Source organism: Pseudophryne corroboree, chromosome 4, assembly GCF_028390025.1.
Source record: "Pseudophryne corroboree isolate aPseCor3 chromosome 4, aPseCor3.hap2, whole genome shotgun sequence".
In the NCBI taxonomy this organism is placed as follows: domain Eukaryota; kingdom Metazoa; phylum Chordata; class Amphibia; order Anura; family Myobatrachidae; genus Pseudophryne; species Pseudophryne corroboree.
The window spans coordinates 879,983,542-880,010,208 of record NC_086447.1 but is presented as its reverse complement, the minus strand read 5'-3'; the positions used below and the strand labels follow the sequence as shown (position 1 = coordinate 880,010,208).

At 46.6% G+C, this 26,667-nt stretch overlaps 1 protein-coding gene across 1 annotated transcript in view; it reads left to right on the top strand.

Annotated features, from left to right (window-relative positions):
* The window catches only part of DNAH8 (dynein axonemal heavy chain 8), a 1,853,457-nt gene that overhangs the window by 770,285 nt on the left and 1,056,505 nt on the right, over window positions 1–26,667 (top strand). The window contains exons 28-30 of the mRNA XM_063918852.1: window positions 8,375–8,501; window positions 14,085–14,320; window positions 14,423–14,527. Of these exons, the coding sequence (XP_063774922.1) occupies window positions 8,375–8,501; window positions 14,085–14,320; window positions 14,423–14,527 (468 nt within the window). The remainder of the gene's footprint in view (window positions 1–8,374; window positions 8,502–14,084; window positions 14,321–14,422; window positions 14,528–26,667) is intronic.

The following is a 26,667-nucleotide window of genomic DNA, read 5'->3' as shown; positions in this document are numbered from 1 at the left end:
AATGTTTCCCTGAGGAACACAATGTACTTCACAGAAAGAGAGTTAACCATGGTAAGTCTACCATAACTCTCCTTTTCCAACGTTTATAATAAGCTTAGCCGCCATGAGAGAGTAAGAGAGTTATTATGTAAGGGGCTCAGAATGACAGGTACTTCCCACCAGCTCCGATGATTCCAGATGTGAAGAAGAAACAGTTAGCCGGCAAGATCACTTGTTCCGGTGGGACTCTTGTCGGATGAATCATTGGCACCGGAAGAGCCACATAAAGATGGGCGGATGGGGTTTGTGTGATCCATGCCTCCCTCTCTCATGGAACCTTAGTCTGGACCACCTCTACTTTCTCCTATCCACAGCTTTCACTCCCTCAATTCTCCTTCTCCATTCTCACCTTACTTCCATTATACTGGATTATTACAGATGCTGAATAAAGTAAAGTCAGCAGCTTTTGTACACACTAATAGAGGCATTCTGAATTCCACAGCTTTGAATCTGCACCCCTCCTCCCTCTATGTGCCTCTGCCCCCTTCACAAGGTGTACTTCTGGCATGCTAGGGTCCAGGAGTTGAAAGGCTCCTGTGTGTTTCATTTCCTGGTTATCAGATGAAGAGTGAGATGAAAATACTTTCTGCTGCTGTAGGATAACCAGGGCCAGAAACAGGAAAATGTATATAGTGGCTCGTGTAGAGTTGTCTGTAAATACAATTTGCATTTTTATTATCATTAATTGTCCTTTTATACTGTGAATGCACCCCACAAATTTCACAATACTGAGAACAGTAACCGAGATACAATTCAAGAGTAATAGTGACTTCCATATAATACAGAGAATCTGTGTCTGTATACAGAGTGAATCAGTTGCTGCAATAAAATACAGAGTATCAATGTCATACATATTATAAAAAAGTAGCTGTGTCATATAATACAGAGAGCAAATTTGACTGCCATATAATACAGAGACCATCAGTGACCGTCATATAATGCAGAGAGCATTAGTGACCGTCATATAATACAGAGAGCAGGTATCAGTGACTGCAATACAATGCAAAGAGAATCAGTACCTACTATATGATACAGAGAGAATCTATGGCTGCTATACAGAGAGCATCAGTGACTGCTATACAGTACAAAAAGTATCAGTGACCGCCACATAATACAAAAGTACTTGAGACTGCCATACAGTATAGAGAGCAATTGTGACTGCCATATAATACAGAGACCATCAGTGACTGTCCTATAATATAGAGCATCAGTGATCACCATACAATACAGAGAGCAAGCATCAGAAACCACCAACAACAGTAGTTGTGACCACAATATAATATCAAAATTATCATTTACTGCCATATAAACAGAGAGTATATGTGAATGCCTTATAACATAGAGTATCAGTGACCGCCATACAATACAGATAGTATCAGTGACCTCCATTTCATACAAAAGTAGTTGTGACCATCATGTAATACAGAGAGCATCAGTGACCACCATACAGTACAGGGGGCATCAGTGACCAACACAAAAACAGCATTACTTTCTGCCATATAATACAGGGAAGACCACTGGCCATCATATTATACAGAGAGCATCAGTGATTGCCATACAACACAGAGAGTATCAGTGACCACCAAAAAATACAAAAGTAGCTGTGACCACCATATAATATGTACAAGTAGCATCAGTGTCCTTCATGAAACACAGAGAGTATGAATGACTACCATATAATACAACAGTAAACACTATACAATGCAAGAGTAGTTTTGGCCAACCTATAATAGATTATCAGTGACGACCATATAATACAGAGAGTGTCTGTGAGCACCATACAATAAAGACAGTATCAGTGACTGCCATATATTAAATAGAGCATCAGTGACTGCTATACAATAGAGAGATTCAGTGACTGCTATATAATACAGAAAGCATCAGTGACTGCCATACAATGCAGAGTATCAGCAGGGCTGTTTCTAGCCAATGTGGATCCCAGTGCGTGATTTAAAAATGCGCGCCCCCCCCCCCCCCCCCCCATGACATAAAAAAAAAAATGCGTCCCCCCACCTAGATTTTTTTTAAAAACTTCCGCGCGCGCTCCCGACAAGGGGGTTTAGCCTCATGTAAATGGGCGTGGCCTCGTCTGAACATACTACCTCACACCCCAGTTTTCTCATACGTCCTAGAGGATGCTGGGGTCCACTTCAGTACCACGGGGTATACACGGTTCCGCAGGATCCATGGGCACTTTAAGACTTTTCTAGAGTGTGAACTGGCTCCTCCCTCTATGCCCCTCGCCCAGACCTCAGTTTAGAAAATGTGCCCAGGCAGACTGGTCACACTCCAGTGGAGCTCTACTGAGTTTCACTGAAAGACTTTATGTTAGGTTTTTTATTTTCAGGGAGACTGCTGGCAACAGTCTCCCTGCTTCGTGGGACTTAGGGGGAAGAAGTGGGAACCAACTTCCTAAAGAGTTTCATGGCTCTGCTTCTTGCTGACAGGACACCATTAGCTCCTGAAGGGTACTGAACACTAGCTGCGGCTATGCGCTCACTCCCACAGCATGCCGTCACCCCCTAACAGAGCCAGAAGTCAGAAGACGCGTGAGTATTATACCGGAGATCTGCCAGAGGGACTTCCGGTCATCGTGACGGCTCAAGGTACCGCGCAGCGAGCGGGAACGCTGCGCAGACATGCTACACAGCGCACACCAGGGTGCAGGGCGCGGGAGGGGGGGGGGGGTTGCCCTGGGCAGCACGAAACCTACTCTGAACTGGATAAAAAGTAGTATATTATGCCGCAGCACAATCCTACACCCCCGCCAGTATAAAAAATACCTCATAAATTCTGAGGGAAACACGCCATTGCAGGGGGCGGGGCTTCCTCCTCAGTCAGCCAGCACACTGCTCGGCGCCATTTTCTCCAGTGCATGCTGCAGGGGAAGAAACGCTGGTCCTCCTCCACTTCTGAACCAAGTATCAGGGTGTAATTAAGGGTCGGCATGGTGTAATTTGGTGCTGTTTTGTCAAATTGGCAGTATAAAAGCGCTACAGGTCACTGTGCACATTTTATATACACAGGGATTTTGGTCATTAGCGCTGAGTTGTGAGCTGGCAAATCTTTCTGTGTCCTTCTGACAGATTTTAATGTGGGTCTATCCCCATTAAGCCCCGGAGTGTCTGTGGTGTGTTTGTGCACGTGTTTGACATGTCTGAGGCAGGGAGCTCTTCCCCTGAGGGAGCCATTTTAGGGACACAGAGTTGTAATGTGGTGGCGCTGCCGACACACCATGCGCCTGAATGGGTGAAAGAATTACGTGATAGTGTGAATCATATCAGTAAGAGATTGGATAAGTCTGAGTCTTATGCAGAAAGCTGGAGAAAATCTGTCGAAGATGTGATTTTTAGTACTTCTGCCTTTTCATCCACAGGGGACCCCTCTGGGTCACATAAAAGATCATTTGCACATGTAGTACAAACTGATACCGACACTAGTGATTCCAGAGGAATAGATCCAAAGTTAGCAAAAAACTTTCAATAAATGATTATTGCTATAAAGGAGGTGTTAGAAGTTACTGAGCCCCCTCCTTTACCACAGGAGAAGGCTTACTTTTATAAAGAAAAGAACATTAACGTAACGTCCCCTTCATCTTATGAGCTGAACAAACTCTTTGAGGGAGTCTGGGCTAACTCTGAATTTCAGATTCCCAGATTCCCAAAAGGATTCAGGGTGCTTACCCTTTCCCTGCAGAAGACAGGAAAAGGAGGGAGTCACCTCCCGTCTTAGACAGTGCCCTGTCACGGTTAACTAAGAAGGTGATTCTCCCTGCGCCTGGGACGGCTTCACTTAAGGAGCCGGCAGACCACAAATTGGAGACTACGTTGAAATCTATTTATGTAGCCAATGGGACACTACTCAGTCCTACCATTGCCTGTGCGTGGGTGAGTAGTGCTACTGAAAAGTGGTCAGAAAACCTGTCCTCAGACATTGACACAATAGATAGAGACGAGATTCTCCTAAAGTTAGGTCATATCAAGGATGCTGCTGCGTATATGCTAGAAGCAATGAAAGATATTGGTCTCTTGGGATCGAGAGCCGCTACCATGGCGATCTCAGCACGAAGGGCGTTGTGGATTCGCCAATGGAATGCTGACGCAGACTCCAAAAAGAATTTGGAGGCTCTCCCGTACAAGGGCGAGGCCTTGTTTGGAGATGGGCTGGATGCCTTGGTTTCTGCGGCTACCGCAGGTAAGTCGACATTCTTGCCTAATGCTCCTGCGCCGGCTAAATAGACACATCATTCTCAGATGCAGTCCTTTCGGCCTAATAAATACAAAAATGCCAAAGGTTCCCCTTTCTTTGCAGGTAAAGGAAGGGGAAAAGGAAAAAAGTCCACAGCGTCTCCAAGGATCGCAGGAGCAGAAGTCAACCTCTGTTTCTGCCAAATCTTCAGCATGACGCTGGGGTTCCCTTGCGGGAGTCCGCTCAGGTGGGGGCACGTCTGAAGCTCTTCAGTCAGATTTGGGTTCAATCTGGCCTAGACCCATGGATTTTACAAATAGTATCCCGCGGGTACAAACTGGAGTTTCAAAACATTCCCCCATGCCGATTTTTCAAATCGGCCTTACCAGCTTCTATCCCAGACAGGGATGTAGTAGCAGCAGCAATACAAAAATTGTGTCAAGATCAAGTCATTGTCCTGGTTCCCAAGCCTGTTCGTAGTTCCGAAGCCGGACGGCTCGGTCAGACCGATTCTGAATCTGAAGACTCTGAATCTCTACCTGCAAAGGTTCAAGTTCAAGATGGAATCTCTGACGGCAGTGATTTCCAGTCTGGAGGAAGGGGATTTCATGGTGTCAGTAGACATAAAAGATGCCTACTTACATGTTCCCATTTATCCTCCTTATCAAGCTTATCTGAGATTCGCAGTACAGGATTGCCATTACCAGTTCCAGACGTTGCCGTTCGGACTCTCGACGGCACAGAGAGTTTTCACCAAGGTGATGGCGGAGATGATGGTCCTCCTTCAACAGAAAGGAGTCAATATAATTCCTTACCTGGACGATCTCCTGATAAAAGCGAGGTCCAGGGACAGTACTTCAACAACACGGTTGGATCATATATTTTCCAAAGTCACAGTTGGAACCCACGATAAGATTGTCTTTTTTGGGGATGATACTGGACACAGAAGTACAGAGAATATTTTTTCCAGTGGAAAAGGCTCTGGAAATCCAGAGAATAGTCAAACAGATTCTGAAACCAACAAGAGTGTTGATTCATCAATGCATTCGGTTGTTGGGGAAGATGGTAGCGGCCTACGCGGCCATACAATTTGGCCGTTTCCATGGGTGTTTCGGTCGGTGTATGTCTTCCCTACACTGCCACTCATACCGAAAGTTCTCAACATCATAAGAAGAACAGGGGTTCGAGCGATCCTCATTGTCCCAGACTGGCCAAGGAGGGCTTGGTATCCAGATCTTCAGGAGTTGCTCATAGAAGATCCTCGGCCTCTTCCTCTTCGCGAGGACCTGCTGCAGCAGGGGCCGTGCGTGTATCAAGACTTACCGCGGCTACGTTTGACGGCATGGCTGTTGAGCGCCAGATCCTAGCCCGAAAGGGTATTCCCAAAGAAGTCATTCCCACTCTTATTCAGGCCAGGAAAGGAGTAAGGTCTAGACATTACCATTGTATTTGGAGAAAATATGTGTCTTGGTGTGAAACCAAGAAGGCTCCAACGGAAGAGTTTCAGTTGGGACGTTTTCTCCATTTTCTCTTGTCGGGTGTGGATGTGGGCCTACGATCGGGTTCAATCAAGGTCCAGATTTCGGCCTTGTCTGTTTTCTTTCAGAAACAATTGGCCTCCCTTCCAGAAGTTCAGACGTTCGTGAAAAGGGTTCTGCACATCCAAAGTCCATTTGTGCCTCCGGTGGCACCATGGGATTTTAACGTGGTGTTGCAGTTCCTTCAATCGGATTGGTTTGAACCTCTCCAGGAGATAGAGTTGAAGTTTCTCACTTGGAAAGTGGTCATGCTATTGACCTTGGCATCCGCAAGGTGGGTGTCTGAGTTGGGGGCCTTGTTTTACAAGAGCCCTTACCTGATCTTCCATGAAGATAGGGCTGAATTAAGAACTCCTCAGCAATTTCTTCCAAAGGTGGTTTCTACTTTCCATATAAACCAACCTATCGTGGTGCCAGTAGCTACTGACACCTTTGCTGCGTCAAAGTCTCTAGATGTGGTCAGAGCTTTGAAGATTTATGTTGCAATAACAACTCAGATACGGAAAACAGAGGCTCTGTTTGTCCTGCATGCTCCCAACACGATTGGGTGTCCTGCTTCTAAGCAGACTATCGCACGCTGGATCAGAGGGACGATTCAGCAAGCTCATTCCACGGCAGGATTGCCGGTACCGAATTCGGTGAATGCCCTCTCCACTAGGAAGGTGGGCTCATCCTGGGCGGCTGCCCTGGGGGTCTCAGCGTTGCAACTTTGCCGAGCAGCTTCTTGGTCAGGGGCAAACACGTTTGCTAAGTTCTACAAGTTTGACACCTTGGCCGATGAGGACCTCAAGTTTGGTCAATCGGTGCTGCAGGGTCATCCGCACTCTCCCGCCAGTACTAGAGCTTTGGTATAACCCCATGGTACTGAAGTGGACCCCAGCATCCTCTAGGACGTATGAGAAAACAGGATTTTAATACCTACCGGTAAATCCTTTTCTCCTAGTCCATAGAGGATGCTAGGCACCCGGCCCAGTGCGTTCTTTACCTGCAGTAGTTATTTTGTTATAGTTTCACACAGGTGTTGTGTTATAATTTTTCTCAGCATGTTGCGGATATAAGTTATGCCCGTTGGCATGTGTTATGTTGAATGCCATGTTGTGCGGCATGGTTGAAGTGTGAGCTGGTATGAATCTCACCGTTATCTTTAAAGTAAATCCTTTCCAAGAAATGTCCGTCTCCCTGGTTTCCTATACTGAGGTCTGGAGGAGGGGCATAGAGGGAGGAGCCAGTTCACACTCTAGAAAAGTCTTAAAGTGCCCATGGCTCCTGCGGAACCGTCTATACCCCATGGTACTGAAGTGGACCCCAGCATCCTCTACGGACTAGGAGAAAAGGATTTACCGGTAGGTATTAAAATCCTGTTGTTGACCTTGCACCAACAGATCACGCCCACCATAGGAAAAAAAAAATTCTACCATATTACTCCCCACACAGTAATGCCCCCTGCACCATATTATGCCACACACCGCAATGCCCTTGATACAGTAAATCCCCACATTACGGCATGCAGAGTCCCCATTTTCCACATTAAGGCAGGCAAGAGTCCCCACTTTACACATTACGGCAGGCAAGAGTCCCCATTTTACACATTACGGCAGGCAAGAGTCCCCATTTTATACATTACGGCAGGCAAGAGTCCCCATTTTACACATTACGGCAGGCAAGAGTCCCCCATTTTCCACATTACGGCAGGCAAGAGTCCCCATTTTCCACATTACGGCAGGCAAGAGTCATAAAAAAAATGCTTCATCTTAATTAACCGTATTATAGCATTAGCCCTTTATTCTTAGTTTCACCTTAGATAATCTAAACCCATTCCTCCTATCCCCTAAATGACATGCTGCTGATCCCATCCGTTCCTCTTCTTGCAGCCACACAGGATTCAGGAGTCAGGCAGGTTCTGGTCCTACTAGGCAGCCGACTGTCCTTCCTCTCTGCTCAGACCAGCACCTTCTGGTTTTAATAAAGGGAAATACTGTATTTGCTCACATTCGGCACTGCAGCTCTGCCTTCTGTTTTAGCCAGTAACCAGTACACAATTTGCATATTCTTTACCAGCCTCAAGCTATTACATGAGCGTTCCCAATAAGACCAGGACAAAATGTTATTATTTATTCTATAGTCAGCTTCATAAACGGACTACTTAGAATAATCAATGATGCAAAATCCGCCCTGCACCAGCGCAAGTTCTCATTTTATTTTACATTAATTGTAAATGATAGTAAGGAACAGTTGTGCATCTTTTCTTATTAACAAGTCTGTGAGAGTTTTTGTTGTGTAGTAGTTTGGTACTGAAAATAGGTGGAGTATGAAACTGGATTGAGAGAGAAGGGGCTAAATTTACTAACGCATGGTTAATTAATGTCTCCAATGATCAGTTTGTCTTTTAAACTACTGGTCAAAGTGTCAACAGAATACATAAACTACCGGTTAGTTAATCTAAGCCCAGGTATCCAAATAACACCAGGTAATTGTTTACTTCCAAACCACTGATTTGAGAAATTAAATTATTATCTTTCTGTGAACTAAAATCACAAGAATAATAGTTACAATGTTATATTATATTCTCTATGTTGTGTATACAATATTTTAATATTTACATTTTGCAGCAATTATTGTCTGAGGACCCATCTCTTAGTGACCTTGAAAGTGAAATATTACATTATGACTCAATTGAACAAGAGATACAGGAATTACAGCCAACATTGCTTCTAGGATCTATTGAACTGAACACAGGCAAGTTATCTTCAACCCCGGAAATGTAATCTACAGTATTAGTTAAGTATACATTTTTCACTGGAATAATGAAAGACTTGGTAAAATGAATATATACACTGAATATACATATACTGTATGGGGTTATTCAGAGTTGTTAGCAAACCAAAAAAGTTAGCAATTGAGCATAACTATGTCCATGTTGCACTGCAGGTGGGGCAGATGTAACATGTGCAGAGAGAGTTAGATTTGGGTGGGTTATATTGTTTCTGTGCAGGGTAAATACTGGCTGCTTAATTTCTATACTGCAATTTATATTTCAGTTTGACCATACCCCACAAAAATCTAACTCTCTCTGCACGTGTTATATCTGCCCCACCTGCAGTGCAGCATGGCTTTGCCCATTAGTGTGCTTTTTTGGTTTGCTAACAACTCTGAATAACCCCCATAATGTCTTTACACATGTATGTGCTATTACTGTGCAAACATGTAGCAAAAAACTAAAAGAAGCACTGATACGGGAACAACGGAAAATGCTAAAAGTACCTTTAATTGACTCAGTAATAAAGCATAACACTTGCATACTGTGGAAGATGTTTTACTGTCCAATCTGAATAAGATGCAGTCACGCTTTTGGGAAGTAGTACTTCATTTAAAACTACAGTAGCATTGTTTTATTAACTAAATTCAGTGTCATATCATATTTGACTTGAAGCAGTAGTCACGTTTTTACCAGGGTTGTAACTAGCGGTGTGCAAGCAGTGACTTCGCTTAGAGCATAGGGCTCTGTGGACAGCACCGTTGCTACCCTGCATTTGTCCAGCAGGGTGCCTGGAGGGCCACACTACAGCCAGCATCTCCGCTGCTGTACCACTCCAGACATGCAGAATACAGCATATACAGCCCTCGGAGCATTTTTCACAGCGCCATGAGATCATGCTCTCAGGCGACACTCCTGACGTGCAGACTGTAGTGCATACAGCCCCTGGAGCTGTTCTTCACGGCAGCATGCTCTCAAAGGACGCTCCAGACATGCACACTGCATCATGTACAGTCCCTGGAGCTGTTCTTCCCGGCTGCATGACGTCATGTTCTCAGGGGACGCTCCAGACATGCACACTGCATCATGTACAGTCCCTGGAGCTGCTCTTCCCGGCTGCATGACGTCATGTTCTCAGGGGACGCTCCAGACATGCACACTGCATCATGTACAGTCCCTGGAGCTGCTCTTGCTGGCGACATGACTTCATGCTCTCAGGAGATGCTCCAGACATGCACACTGCATCATGTACAGACCCCAGGGGTTTATTTCCCGGCAGCATGACATCACGTTATCAGTGGACGCTCCAGACATGCACACTGCAGCATCTACAGTCTCTGGGTGTGTACTTCCCGGCGGCATGACCTCATGCTCTCAGGGGACACTCCAGACATACATACTGCAGCGTGTACAGTCCCTGGAGCAGTTCTTCCCGGAGGCATGATGTCATGTTCTCAGAGGAAGCTCCAGAAATTCACACTGCATAATGTACAGTCCCTGGAGCTGCTCTTCCTGGCTGCATAATGTCATGTTCTCAGGGGACGCTCCAGACATGCACACTGCATCATGTACAGTCCCTGGAGCTGCTCTTCCCGGTGGCTTGACGTCATGTTTTCAGGGGAAGCTCCAGACTTGCACACTGCATCATGTACAGTCCCTGGAGCTGCTTTTCCCGGCGACATGACATCATGCTCTCAGGAGATGCTACAGACATGCACACTGCATCATGTACAGTCCTCAGGGGTTTATTTCCCGGCAGCATGACATCACATTCTCAGGGGATGCTCCAAACATACTCACTGCAGCGTGTACAGTCCCTGGAGCTGCTCTTCCCGGTGGCATGACATCATGTTCTCAGGGGAAGCTCCAGACATTCACACTGCATAGTGTACAGTCCCTGGAGCTGCTCTTCCCAGCTGCATGACGTCATGTTCTCAGGGGACGCTCCAGACATGCACACTGCATCATATACAGTCCCTGGAGCTACTCTTGCTGGCGGCATGACGTCTTGTTCTCAGGGGACGCTCCAGACATGCACACTGCATCGTGTACAGACCCTGGAGCTGCGCTTGCCAGCTGCATGACATCATGTTCTCAGTGGACGCTCCAGACATGCACACTGCATCATGTACAGTCCCTGGAGCTGCTCTTGCTGGCGGCATGACGTCTTGTTCTCAGGGGACGCTCCAGACATGCACACTGCATCGTGTACAGTCCCTGGAGCTGCTCTTGCCAGCTGCATGACATCTTGTTCTCAGGGGACGCTCCAGACATGCACACTGCATCATGTACAGTCCCTGGAGCTGCTCTTCCCGGCGGCTTGACGTCATGTTCTCAGGGGACGCTCCAGACATGCACACTGCATCATGTACAGTCCCCAGGGGTTTTTTCACGGCAGCATGACATCACGTTATCAGGGGACGCTCCAGACATGCACACTGCAGTATCTACAGTCTCTGGGTGTGTACTTCCCGGCGGCATGTCATGCTCTCACTGGATGTTCCAAACATACACACTGCAGCGTGTACAGTCCCTGGAGCTTTTCTTCCGGGAGGCATGATGTTGTGTGCTCAGGGGAAGCTCCAGACATTCACACTGCATAATGTACAGTCCCTGGAACTGCTCTTCTCGGCTGCATGATATCATGTTCTCAGGGGACGCTCCAGACATGCACACTGCATCATGTACACTACAGTCCCTGGAGCTGCTCTTCCCGGTGGCATGACGTCATGTTCTCAGGGGACGCTCCAGACATGCACACTGCATCATGTACAGTCCCTGGAGCTGCTTTTCCCGGTGACATGACATCATGCTCTCAGGAGATGCTACAGACATGCACACTGCATCATGTACAGTCCTCAGGGGTTTATTTCCCGGCAGCATTACATCACGTTATCAGGGGACGCTCCAGACATGCACACTGCAGCATCTACAGTCTCTGGGTGTGTACTTCCCGGCGGCATGACGTCATGCTCTCAGGGAACATGATCGGCACAAGGCGCCCTAAAGCCTTGTTACGGCGCCAAGTTTTACCATTACTCTTCAATTAGTTTATTTAACCGAATTTTATTTAATGTTACCATCTCAAATGATAAAACGAGAAAATTATATAATGGTGATCAGTAGGTAAAAGTATGGACCTAATTCAGAGGTAGAGGCAGTTGCAATAATATGCAAATGCTAGTGTCAGCTTTCTCCTTGCGTACAGACTTGTGCCAGAATGTGCATGCCAAGAATAGTGTAATTCCGCCGGTTGGTCTAAGTAATCCATCATTTGCGCAATCATCATGCTCTCCATCAACACTTGCTCCAGCCTATGGCAGATAGACTGGCTCCTTCTGTACTCTGGCTAAACATGGCCTCTGTGGCTGCGGGACTGCATCTACGTTTGCAACCACTTGTATTGGCACAACTGTGAAACTCATATGAGATGGCCTAATTGACAGGCTGCGGCTGATTGTGGGCGACGACAGGGACCGTTTTTCAAAACGGGCATGCTGAGACCAGGAACTGCGTCATTCAATGCAGATTTCCTGGCCGTGGAAGAGGAGTTCCAGCAGTCATTCTGAGTAGTCTGAGTAGCCTAGTCTTATGGTGCCCATACACTTGTGAGATATCTGGTACAATCCTTCGATTTCGACCGCATTGGTGCGATAAATCGCAGGATTGTATGCACATCGAATGTGTCCCCCAATGCGATGCGCGGGTAAATTTCAACAGATCTCACAGATAAATCTGGGGTGCTTTGGGCAGCATGCAATGCGATCTCATTCAATCACCCGATTTCTGGTTGCAAGGGGCATGTGATAAATCGCATGATTGTATGCGCATCGAATACATAAATAAATCACTTTTGATGCGATTTATCACACGGGGAGCTTCAAGGGAAATTGAAACACGATATCGCATCGCGCTCAATCGCACAAGTGTATGGGCACCATTACGTAGATGGTTGCAATGGTGATCTGATACTCCATCTTCGGGCATAGCACCCAGACCTGCGTTGTCCGCAGGAGGCGTATTTTCTTTTTAGATGCCTCCTGTGGCATTATCATATTTTTGCATCGCGCAGCAGCAATGCTAATAGCATCTTACAATGAAACAGACCCAGTATACGGTATAATCCATAATATAACAAATAAATCATCTAACGATTTTATTGTCACTTAATGGATAAGAAAAGGATATCTGTTAAGTGACAGTACGGTCGCTCATTTGCAACTTTTTGCAGATGCCGCTACAAACCCTTCCTTGGTTTACATTCCTGCATATGAATGTGTAGAACTGAGACGCCCACTTTGTGCATTTGTAAATGCCTGTGCATCTCAATTGCAATAGCACCTTTGTGCATACACTGTGTAACACATGTGCCATAGGAGTTTTTAGGGATTTTCAGTAGCAAAAAATCACTTAACTACGTGAACATCGACATTGTTTTTGATTCTGAATCAGTCCCTTGGTTGGTTCTATATGTCTGTTTTAAGATGGTTGTGGTCAGTATTGCTGTAAACCAACAACTCAATTTTTATGATTATTATTATTATTATTGGCCCTCATTCCGAGTTGTTCGCTCGCAAGGCGAATGTAGCAGAGTTACACACGCTAAGCCGCCGCCTACTGGGAGTGAATCTTAGCTTCTTAAAATTGCGACCGACGTACGCGCAATATTGCGATTACAAACGAGTTAGCAGTTTCTGAGTAGCTTCAGACTTACTCTGCCTGTGCGATCAGTTCAGTGCTTTTCGTTCCTGGCTGACGTCATAAACACACCCAGCGTTCGCCCAGGCACTCCCACCGTTTCTCCGGCCACTCCTGCGTTTTTTCCGGAAACGGTAGCGTTTCCATCCACACGCCCCTAAAACGCCGTGCATCCGCCCAGTAACACCCATTTCCTGTCAATCACAATGCGAACGTCGGAGCGATGAAAATGCCGTGAGTAAACTTACTTTCTTCATAGTAAAGTTACTTGGCGCAGTCGCAGTGCGAACATTGCGCATGCGCACTAAGAGAATTCTCACTGCGATGCGATGAAAAACTCCGAGCGAACAACTCGGAATGAGGGCCATTATTAATAGCAGAAGGACGACTATAATTGAGTAACATCTTTCTCTGATGTTGTCTGATCAGGGCACCTCATATACCAAATTAAGAGGCTTGGTCCTTAGATTTGCAGAAAAATATTGGCATTGTAATTGGTTACTTTGTTTTGAAGATATGTTGCAAAACGTCCGCCTGCCATTTACAATGCATCACCATTGTGCTCTGGAAAATATGACAGTTGGTGAACTGTACCTGTGCACCTGTTTGGTGACCTGGACGATGTGACCTGCTGGGTGGTCTGGAAGCTTTGACAGTTATTTGCAGCCACCCACTAAGCAGGAATTTTTCAACTCCTATGGGGGTAAAACGCAGTAAAATGCTCAGCCCGGCAAACCTGAAAACTGGGCACATCAGCTAGTCATTATTAGTATTATTATTATTATTATTATTATTATTATTATATGTGTTATCACAAACTGTTTTATAATGATAAGAATCATTCTGTCTTCCCCACCACATTTTAGCTCCTGTGAAATTAGCTTTAGCTTTTGAAGCAAAATCTTGGAAAATAGTATTGTGCAGATGCATACATAAGGAATACTATGCAAAACTGGAGGATAATTCAGTATTTATGACTGAATATTTAAAAAGATTATCCCATCCTATTGTTGACTTGGATGATGTACGATTTGTAATGGAGGCTTTGACGACGATTAGAGAAAATGAGATTCGCATCGACATGACTATAGGACTAATAAAAGTGAGAATATTTTTCTTACAATAGAATATTTTAATCAGTTATAGTTTACTTTTCTTTAAATAAAGCTGCACAGTCGATTCATATTAATACCTTCTTTTATAGGAAGCATATGCAATTTTAAATAGATTTGAATTTGAGTTATCAAGAGAAGAATCAGAAATCGCTGATACACTGAGATATTCTTTTATCAAATTACAATCCAAAGCAGTAAGTGTACTGTATTTATATAAACAGCTGAAATGTAGATTGATCAAATGATTATCTGCATAAACTTAATAACAACTAACCATTTAAAACTGTATTTGTGAGTCATACATCATTATGTTTTTTGTGTTCATTAATGACAATGTTTATATTTGTCTTAATTTAGTTTTCAACATATGCAAGTATTGCGGGCCATACATCAAAGTGGAGGCTGCTGAAATGTCTAGGTGTGTGTGTGAAGGGGGCTCCAAGACGGGGGAGAGAGCCGCACAGAATATGGAGGTCCTCATTGGGCACCAGCAGGGACATAGAGACAAAATGAGAATTCTGCAGCCTGCTACGTAATACCAGGGCCTGCAGATTAGTGTGCTGACTGCATTCTGTGTACTGCTCGTTCATCGCTGGTCCCCCGTTGGCTGTGCATGCAGGCCAATATGGACAATCTCGTCCATATTTGTCTGCACTTCAATGGAGCCGCGTGACGGGGGGAGTGAAGAAACTTCACTCCCCCCGTCACTGCCCCCCCGCCGCCGGGTCGCCCGTCGGCCGTATCCGCCGTCGGGCAGCTCGGCGGCGGATCGGCCAATGTGTAGGGCCTATTAATCTAATGATCAGTGCCTGAGGCTGACAAAGGGGATCGCTGGTGCTCATGATCTCAGCCCTGAGCTGCTTCTTTACTCACAATCTCAGGCAGACATCTGCCTGTGTGTGAGAAGCAGGCTGCAGCCACAATCATTAGCTCCAGCTGTACCACTCTGATCAGCCCTGTTCTCCCGTACTTCAGATGAATCCAGCTTCCCTTCTCCTCTCTGCTCCACCTGTGTCCCGCACCTCGGTCTCCCGGCTTCTCAACCCAGCTGGCTGTCCTGGCTGCTTAGCTCTGCCCACCTGCACCCTGTGTACTGTAGTCATCCCAGCCACTGAGAGTCAGCCCTAGGTGTACTGTCTCCACTGGCTGCCTGTCATTTAACACAGCCCGGCCGCACTGCTCACCCTCGGCTGCCTGTCATGGCATGTGAAAAAAAAAAACACATGGCAGACAGGTGGCCTCACTTGTGCATCGGCTACTGGGAATCTTCCCAGTAGATGCAGTGGCCAGTCCATCCCTGCATTCAACTAACCTAAAGGCTCCATACTGCCCCACTAGACTGCGGGAAGCTGACAGGCAACCCCCGCGCTGTACTCAAACACGTCTTCATTCCTTTCAAGCGGCGTCCATCCCAGCTCATTTTGCACTTCTTATGGAGAGCGGAGTGATGTCATGCATCTCATTTACATCTAAAAGGGCGGCATCGTGAGATGGGGGGACAGCAGCGCCAGCAGTGAAAAGGCTGGCAGCTGCTGTGTTATTATACACGATGCTGGCTACTTTGTCGCGTCTAGAGCGCCCTCTAGGCGTGCCGCCCTACTCGGCTGTGTACAGCGTGAAATTATAGGGCTGACCATGGCTGCAGTGCAGGCGGTGGGAGAGGAAGAATCAGCACGCATAAGCTGCTGGTATGTGTGAGGGGGTGCCGGACATTAGGGGGTGCCTGTGCGCACCAGGCACCCCCCATGCGCACGCCTATGTTAGAAGATCAGTGTCTGGGAAGGTGTCCATCCATTTGGCCGTCCCAGTTGTGAGCTTAGATAGATCCAACCTCCGCCTAATGTGAGAGTAAATTAAAGTAGTATTATATGGGGCTCCTGGGCACTGCCGTACCAGGCCATCTAGGGGAAAGTTGAGATCAGGGGAGCGCAGCCGTGATAATTTGCTAGTAATAAAGCTTCGGACTTGAAAATAGGCAAAAAGAGGAAAATGAAGAGTGGGGTATTTTTCTTTTCTGCTGCAGGGTACACTGGGCTCCACAAGGATTGGACAATGGGGTGTAGAATAGGATCTTGATCCGAGGCACCAACAGGCTCAAAGCTTTGACTGTTCCCAGAATGCACAGCGCCGCCTCCTCTATAACCCCGCCTCCCTGCACAGGAGCTCAGTTTTGTCAGTTGGTGCTGCAGTAAGCAGGCACTGAACAGAGGGGCTGCTCCAGGCAGCCCTAAGAAAAGCTTTTTATGAGGTAAAAAGTGAAGACTTCAAGGGCAGCAGCGGTGGTAAATGTATTGTGATATTCACTGCTCTAGCTCCAGCTCTCCCCAGCGGCGCTGTACACTCCCGAGCCCTGGTTGCCGGGTACCTACAGCGGAGGCTCCGGTTTTCTTCACGTTAGACACACACGGCTGGGGCTCTCCAGGATTGCGTGGCCGCGCTTCGGGAGGTGGTAAGTGGGTCCCGCTTGCGGGACCCGCTCTTTATCACGATCCGTCGCGGTCAGTGGGAGGCGGGCCGCGCGCGCTGGCGGTGGACACTGTGGATACAGGCGATCCCACTAGATCACCAGGGCTTAGACCTGAAGCCCCTCCCCCAGCCCCAGGGCGCCATTTCTAGCAAGTGTTCCCGTCCTGGAGCTGCATATCTGTCTTTTCCTCACTCCCTGTCAGTGTCTGCAGTGCCATTATCCCTCAGCTCACTGTTCCTGGGACTGCTTGGGCAAATCCTCCTATGTAAAGCCGCCTGGTTGTCAGTGCTGTGACTTTACATGACACTTAAGTATTCTACCTGCCTATTTTAGTCAGTGTTAGTAAGAAAGAGTGCATTTAGTCAGGGTTTTCTAGTACAATTACCCTGTGATATACATCCAGTTCTTACTGTGTACTGTTATATCATTTGTTATATAGCTGTGTAAGCTAGTCCAGTGCAGTATTATTGTCAGTAATAACCTCTCCATTGTACAAACTGTGACTATCTGTGTGTGCATTTGATAGCTGAGTGGTGTCCATTTCGTGTCTTTCACTCAACTTGTTATCCCTATATTCTATAACCTGAGGGGGCTTGGTGCGTCAGGTTTTATCTAATATAGGATTTTCACAAAGATATACTGTATTACGTATTTTTCTCTGTGATTTAGTCACCATATCTCTCCTTTATCTCTGCTAGTTCTGACTACACTGCGCAGGGGTTTGGGTTTAACGATATAGTGCTGCTGATAATTGTACTGTGTTACCTCATACTGCAAGTTATATCATGTCGGCTTCTGAGGGTAACGGTTCTGGGGCTGAACACACTGCCGGTGTTGCAGAAGCCAAAGACTCATATGAGTAGAATATAGCAGCTGTGGGCTCTGGTTCTGGGGGCTCCTTGCCCCCCAGTGGAACTGTGGCAACGGAGGCACATACTGACCCATCGTGGGCCGCTTTTTCCACGCTTCTGCATACACTAGTTCATAAACTAACACCCCCTATGGGATCCCCAATGCCGGTACAACCGTATTTGGTCCCTGCAGCTAACCCGCCGTGGGCGGACAATTTATCTGCTCAGTTAAAGAAGTTGAACCAGTCCCTGACTACTAAAAAGTCTGACCATCGCTCGCCTAAGTCCAAGGGGTCCTCTAAGCGAGCGCTTGTCTCCTCACAATACACTGCTGTCACTGACACCTCGTCCGATGAAGACGGCACGTATACTGACCCCACAGGTTCTGACTCAGACGGCTGATGGGGAGGGTAGATCACATGTGGATGTTCCTGATCTTTTCGAGGATATTAAGTTAATTCTACAGATTACGGATGATCCCGAGCCATCCGTCCCTCCTAAGAAACCAGATAGGTTCAAGCATCAGAAGGTGGTTAAACAAGTTTTACCTCACTCTGACCACCTAGTGGATATACGTCAGGAACCCTGGGAAAACCCGGGTACGAAGTTTGTGCCTCACAAGAAGATGCTGGCTCGCTATCCCCTCGCGCCAGAGCTGTCTAAGAATTGGGAAACGCCTCCAGTGGACTCACATGTGCCCAGGATGGTGGTTTCCTTAACTCTGCCTGTCACTACCACCACATCTCTAAAAGAGCCTACGGATAAGCGTGTGGAGGGTTGTCTGAAAGCAATTTACACCCTCACGTGTGCTGCGCAAAGGCCCCTATTGCAGCTACATGGCCTGCCGAGGTTATTGAAGCGTGGGCCTTGGAGTTAGATACTGAAATCTCCTCTGACCATGCTAGACAATGCTTGTCATATATTGTCACAGCTTCTCACTATATTAAAGAGGCGGCTTCGGATGCTGGTATCCTAGCAGCCAAGGCCTCTACTACGTCAGTCCTGGCTCGCCGGATATTGTGGCTGAGATCCTGATCTGTGGATCTGGACTCTAGAAAAACCCTGGAGGTACTCCCTTTCAAGGGTGATATTCTGTTTGGGGAGGACTTAATTAAGATAGTGGCTGACTTGGCTACTGCCAAAACTGCCTGTCTACCAAATACCGCTCCTTCTGTGTCGAAGGCTAAAGGTACGTCCTTTCGCCCCTTTCACCCTTCAGTTAAAGCAAAAGGTCAGGCGTACCACAAGCAGGCCCGCACTTCCAAACCTAGTAAGCCGAAGCCCAAAAGAGCCTGGGCTGCCCTTCAGCCAGCTTCCAAGACCGATAAGCCTGCCGCATGACGGGGCGGGACTCCCCCTGGGGGATCCCAGGGTGGGGGGCCGGCTTCTAGGGTATACCCAGGAATGGTTGAAGACCACTTCAGATGCCTGGGTACGGGAAGTCGTCACTCGAGGTTACGCCATAGCCTTCAAAAACCGACCCCCTCATCGATTTTGCCAGACAGATGTCCCGTCGGACCAGACAAAGGCAAACACTCTGCATTCGGTGGTACAGACCCTCCTGGATACAGGAGTTGTAGTACAGGTGCCTCTTGCTCAGAGGGGCCGGGGGTACTATTCTCCGCTGTTTCTAGTCCTGAAACCGAATGGGTCCTCCCGGCCCATTCTCAACCTCAAGGCATTGAACAAGTTTGTGAAGGTTTCCAAGTTCCGTATGGAAACCCTTCGCTCTATAGTTCTGGCCTTGGAACCTGGGGACTACATGGTCTCCCTGGATATACAGGATGCTTACCTGCATATTCCTATAGCAGCGTCACATCAGCAATACCTGAGGTTCGCTATTGGCAACCTTCATTACCAGTTTCGGGCGTTATCTTTTGGTTTAACAACGGCTCCGCGAGTTTTCACCAAAGTAATGGCGGTGTTGACGGTGGTACTCCGCCGTCAAGGGGTCAGGATACTGCCGTACCTGGACGATTTGTTAATCCTGGCAAATTCCCCAGAACTTTTCCAGTGTCATCTGGATATGACGGTCCGGTTTCTACAAGCCCACGGGTGGCTCATCAACTGGAAGAAATCCTCCCTGGTCCCTGCTCAGAGCATGGTGCACCTGGGAGCGCTATTGGACACTCACAACCAGCGGTTGTTCTTGTCTCAGGAGAAAGGCCTGAAGCTTCAGGACAGGATTCGTTGTTTCCTTTCTCGTCCGCAAGTGTCGATACATTCGGCGATGCAGGTGCTGGGCCTCATGGTCTCAGCATTCGACATGGTGGAGTATGCTCAATTCCATTCTCGCCCCCTCCAGAGGCTGATTCTAGCCAAGTGGGACGGCCTGCCTCACCGGATCAGGTCTCACATGATCTCATTGACTCCGGAGGTCCGTCTGTCGCTACTTTTGTGGCTCCAAGACCAACAGTTGTGCAGGGGCCATCCCTTCTGGATATCCAACTGGGTCCTGTTGACGACAGATGCCAGTCTAAGAGGTTGGGGCGCGGTGCTGGAGCAACACTCCCTTCAGGGTCGGTGGACCAAGGAGGAATCTCTCCTCTCGGTCAACATTCTGGAATTGTGGGCGGTCTTCAATGCATTGAACCTGGCCCAGCATTTAATTGAGAACCATCCTGTTCAAATACAGTCAGACAACGCCACCACAGTGGCTTACATAAATCATCAAGGCGGCACTCGAAGCCGTTTGGCAATGAAGGAAGTCTCACGGATTCTACGTTGGGCGGAACGCCATCTACCGGCCATATCGGCAGTATTCATTCCGGGAGTCCTGAATTGGGAAGCGGACTTTCTCAGTCGTCAGGATGTGCATGCCGGCGAGTGGAGCCTCCATCCAGAAGTGCTTCAACTCCTAGTGGAAAAGTGGGGTCTTCCAGATGTAGATCTGATGGCGTCTCGACACAATCACAAGGTTCCGGTCTTCAGAGCAAGGACAAGGGATCCTCAAGCAGCATTCGTGGATGCGCTGGCGGTGCCGTGGAGGTTTCGGCTGCCGTACGTGTTCCCTCCAGTGTCACTCCTGCCCAGGGTAATTCGGAAGTTCAAGCAAGAAAAAGGAAATCTGCTTCTCATAGCTCCGGCGTGGCCCAGACGGCCCTGGTTCTCAGACCTGCAAGGCCTATGGGTAGAGCGTCCACTTCTGCTTCCACAACGCCCAGACCTCCTTGTTCAGGGCCCCTGTGTCTACCAGGATCTAGCCCGGCTGTCTTTGACGGCGTGGCTCTTGAAGCTTCCGTCTTGAGGGCTAAGGGTTTTTCTGAAGAGGTCATTAAAACTATGTTGCGGGCCCGGAAACCGGCTTCTGCTTGGATTTACTATAGGGTCTGGCATTCCTACTTTGTTTGGTGCGCATCTAATAATTATGACGCTTCCAAGTTTAGTACAGCCAAACTTTTGGCTTTTCTGCAGCAGGGCCTAGATTTAGGCCTGCGTCTGGCCTCCCTCAAGGTTCATATTTAGGCCTTGTCGGTGTGTTTTCAGAGAAAAATTGCGACTTTACCTGATGTTCATACTTTCACTCAGGGTGTGTTGCGTATCCAACCTCCCTATGTCCCGCCTGTGGCTCCTTGGGACTTGTCGGTGGTTTTGGAGGCGTTGCAGGAGCCTCCGTTTGAACCCCTGGGTTCAGCTGACCTTAAGTGGCTTTCCCTTAAGGTGGTGTTCTTGCTGGCTATTGCCTCTGCTAGAAGAGTGTCGGATCTGGGTGCCTTGTCTTGTAGTTCCCCATATCTGATTTTTCACCGTGACCGGGCGGTTCTTAGGACTCGTCCCGGATATTTACCTAAGGTGGTTTCTTCGTTCCACCTTAATCAGGAGATTGTGGTTCCGGCCATTGTCTCTCCTGATTTGTCTCCCAAAGAGCGGTCTTTGGATGTGGTACGGGCTCTCCGTATCTGCGTGAAGAGAACTGCTTCCATTCGAAAATCTGATTCTCTCTTTGTTTTGTTTGGATTTCACAAACGTGGCTGGCCTGCTCACAAGCAGACCCTGGCCAGATGGATTAGAATGGTGATTGCACATGCTTATGTGAAGGCTGGTCTGTCAGCTCCTGCTCACATTACGGCCCATTCTACTCGGTCTGTTGGACCTTCTTGGGCGGCCCAACGTGGTGCGACCCTTGATAAGGTTCATAAGGTTCTATGCCTTCGATACTGCCGCTTCCCAGGATGCTTCCTTTGGACGCCGGGTTCTTGTGCCCGCTACAGTGCGTCCCCTCCCATAAGGAACTGCTTTAGGACATCCCCATTGTCCAATCCTTGTGGAGCCCAGTGTACCCCGCAGCAGAAAACGAGATTTATGGTAAGAACTTACCTTTGTTAAATCTCTTTCTGCGAGGTACACTGGGCTCCACAAGGCGCCCACCCTGACGCACTTAGCTTCTTTGGGTTGGTATGGCATTAGCCGCAGACACTTCTCTTGTCGTGAGAGTGTGGTGTATGTGGCTACTAACCGTTGTCGTCTCTTTTCCTGCTACTGCATTGGGCTGGTTAACTAAAAACTGAGCAGGGAGGCAGGGTTATAGAGAAGGCGGCGCTGTGCATTCTGGGAACAGTCTAAGCTTTGAGCCTGTTGGTGCCTCGGATCAAGATCCTACTCTACACCCCATTGTCCAATCCTTGTGGAGCCCAGTGTACCTCGCAGAAAGAGTTAAGATCGCTGAGCATTCTACATTCAAAAATTTAAATAATAAAGAAAGGCCCTGGAGATGCCAACTACGAACAACCTCGTTATCCTCTCCTCCCTGAAATTGCGGGTTAAACAACAAAGGCTGAAATAAAGAATCCGTAAGGGAAAGGCCTAAGCATTTCCTAAGTATATGCCAAGCTTTACATGGGGCATATAACAATGGATTATGGAGTCGGTCAGGAAGTGGAGGGTCATCAGCAAAATGCAATACATGTATCAAAGCATGCCGAGGTGAGAGAGCTTGTTCCAAAGCTCGATCAACAAAGTTGTCACCATCCCCTGGGGGTAATTCTGAGTTGATCGCAGCTGGAACTTTGTTAGCAGTTGGGCAAAACCATGTGCACTGCAGGGGAGGCAGATATAACATGTGCATTCCCATCCCCTATCCAATACAAAGCATATCTATAATTGGAGGCTAGGGAGTAGTCCTCAGGACAAGGGAGATTGACACCACCAAGTGACGGAGGTTGTTTTAATTTGAAAAGTGCTATGCGGGGACGTTTGTTTGCCCAAATAAATTTAGTAAGGGCTTTGTTAATAGTATGGACATCACGTTTGGACAATAAAAATGGGAGCATCTGGATCGGATAAAGTAGTCGGGGGAAGGAGACCATTTTGTATAAATGGCACCTGCCTAGATAAGAGATAAGGAGGTGTTGCCATTTCAAAAGTCATCCATCGTTTGAGTGATGTAGTGAGAGAAATTTACAGTGTATAGGTCAGTGAGGATTGGTGGGATGCGTAGGCCTAAATATTTTAAATATTGGGAAGCCCATTTGAAGGGGAACGAGTTACCCCAATCCAGAGTCGCCTCTTTTCCCAATGCTAGTGCCTCCTTCTTATCAAAATTAATAAAGAATCCTGAAATAAAATTATAATCATGTAGTGTAGTTAGTAATGATGGAAATGCCTGTTTAGGGTCAGCAAAATATAATAAAAGGTCATCAGCAAAAGCAGAAACCTTGACGTTGTTGTTACCGACCATAATACCTTGTCATGTGTGATCTTGTATAAAATTACGTATCAACGGGTCAAGGGCCAGATTAAATAGCAAGGGGGAGAGAGGACAGCCCTGGCGCGTCCCTCTACCTAACGTAAAAGCAGACGAGTTTAGTCCATTTATAGTTAAGTGTGCCTGGGGTAGTGCATATAACATTCTAAATAGATGGATGAATTCCACACCAAATTGTTGAACATGAACAATACGAAGTAAATGGGACCAGGAGACTCGGTCAAACGCCTTATCGGCGTCGCAACTTACAGTAAGAGTGTTCGGGCAGGCTGATTGTTGTGCACTATACATTGCTGCAATCAACGTACGAATATTATGAACTGAGGTTCTGCCTTTGACAAACCCTGTTTGTGCAGGATGTAAGACCCTGTTCAATATAGGTTGAAGTTGTGCTGCAATTTTGTAAAAAGCTTCAAATCCTGATTCAATAATGAAATAGGTCAATAAGACTGAGTATATCGGGGATCTTTTATTATCTTTTATTGTGGAAATAACACAATTCTGGCTTCACTAAATCCAATAGGAGGAGATTTACCCTCGAACAATGCATTAAAAAGAGATAATAAATGGGTTATTAAATGGGGGGCAAGGATTCGATAGTACTCCGCTCCAAACCCATCCGGGCCAGGAGATTTGCCATTTTGTAGCGATTTGATCAAGGAAAGTAATTCCGGTTCCGTTATGGATTTTCTTTCCTCTTCCGTTAAGATAGGCAGTCTCGCCCTCTCAAGGAATTGCATTCCTAGATTTGGAGGATACAGGGGGGCTTCATAAAGAGTTTTATAATATTGTAAGAAGGCCTCAGAAATTGAGGGTGTATAAAAAATGACTGCAGACGAATCAGTAATTAAATGAGGGATACGAGAAGGAGTGGAGTACGACCGAACCAGATTTGCCAATAATTTACCCGACTTATTTCACCCTCTGAAAAATGTATTCCATGGAAATTCATATGAAAATCTCACCCGTTCAGTACACAATGAGTCGTACAGCTGTTTAGCAGCAAGATAGGCCTGCCGGTTGTCGGGTGAATCCTGTAATAAAAGTGCATCATAAGTCTTGGTCAGATTACAAGCAAGGTCATGTAATTGGGTAGCGAGTAGCTTGCGTCTCCTGGAAACATACTCCATAATATGGCCTCGAATCACCGGTTTTGAAGCTGACCAAAACAAATTGATATCCTCTACATGTGTAATATTGTCTTTTACATAATTCCGAAACGTTTGTTCCAGATGTGTGCAAAAATCAGAGGATTTCACACGATAAGCTGGAAATCTTTAATTATATGACTGAGAGACAGGGGAGTGTTGGTTAAGGGTAAACCAAACCGGTGCATGGTCAGATAATGATATGGGTTCTATTTTAGTTTTGGCCACACGCTGTAAAAGAGTGTCAGTGATCAGCCAATAATCAAGACGAGAGGAGGAATGATGTGGGTGGGAGTAGAATGTGAACTCGCGGGAGTCAGGATGTTGGCATCTCCAGGGGTCGCAAAGCTGTAGTGAATCAGTCACTAAAGACAGAGACTGGGGTGGTGTAGAAATATGTGATCTAGCAGAGGTGGATCTATCCAAACCAGGAGATTGGACAGTATTAAAGTCCCCGCCTAAAATAATGTCCCCCTCCGCCCAATCTTGTAACTTGGTGTAAAGATAAAAAAAAAAGAGTGAGTTGGGACCATTAGGTGCATAAATAGTAGCTATGGTGTAAAGAACTCCATGAATAGTGATTTTTATAAATAAATACCGGCCTTCAGGGTCACACAAACTATCATTTATTTGATATGTGAGACGTTTATTAAAAATAATTAGTACACCCCTTTGTTTGGCTGAATAGGAGGCCGATTTAAATTCCCCTACCCAGGAATCTCTCACTACATTGGGATCCATATTTTTCCAGTGGGTTTCCTGTGAGAGGGCTACATCAGGCTTTAAACGTTTAAGATAAGAGAGAATCTTTCTTCTTTTGATCGGGGTGTTTAAACCCTCTACATTCCAAGTTACAAATTTAATAGTTGACTGTACTTCAGTGGAGGTGGGAGCAGTCATTGACATCTAACCTATACCTACTCTAGGCCAAAAAACCCATTTGACTTGCAAAAGCAGACCCATCCAGCCCGTCCCAGCAAGCGGGCCAGCGAGTAAAATACCTAGACCAAAGCAGCATAAAAATAAACATAACAATGGTAACAATGACATACAGTGTGTTTGAATAACAACTAGATCAATAACCCAACTCAAAGATATTTCAAGTATTATACGAACCAAAGAAGTGAGGTCTATGGAGCGGTCCACCGATAAGCCTAATAAATTCCAACCTAGAACATGAGTGAATTGGTGAATCGAACAAAAAAAAAGTTCAATAATCAAACATAATAATAATAACAGATAAGGGAAAGGGAGGGGAGAAGTAGAGCTGAAGAAGAAAAGAGATAGAAGAAGTCAGAAAAAGTAGGGAACAATTCAAGTAAATATTAAAACAATAGAGTAAACAGTTACAGAGAGACAAAATATTTAGGAAGACGCATTTGGGTACAGTTAAAATGTACCAACATGGATATGGACAGTCCAAGAATATATCCACCAGTGGTATGACCCACTTATAGTAATTACTAAGAACCTGAATGGGAACTGTTCAGGAAGACAAAAATATGTATGGACATTGGGTATCAGTCCTCATCGTCCATCCCGGTAGAGGATTGCGAGGATAGTGAGTCGACAAAGTTCTTGGCCGTTTTCGGATTCTCAAAAGTAGGCCTTCCCCACATGTGTGACTCTCAATTTAGCCGGATAGAGAAGTGCAAAATGGTGGCCTAGTTCAAAAAGACTCTTGCAGATAGGTGAGAATTCTCTCCGTTTGGAAGCAACCATGTAAGAAAAGTCTTGCAATAGTAACAATTTAGCATCCTAATATCTCAAGTTGGCACATTTTCTGTAGGCATCTAATAACGTGACCTTGTCAGCGTAGTTGAGGACTCTCATGATGACTGTCTCTTGTGGATTGTCGATCAGGGCCTATACGGTGTATACGTTCCACTACAACGGATCCAGAATCTGAAACTCAGCCCAGCTCCCTGGGCAGCCACTGAGAAACGAGTGTCATGAGGTCACGAGGTTTCACAGACTCCGGTAGGCAGATAAGGTGCACATTATTTCTCTTACGTCCTAGAGGATGCTGGGGACTCCGTAAGGACCATGGGGTATAGACAGCCCGCAGGAGATAGGGCACCTAAAAAGAACTTTGACTATGGGTGTGCACTGGCTCCTCCCTCTTTGCCCCTCCTCCAGACCTCAGTTAGATCTTGTGCCCAGA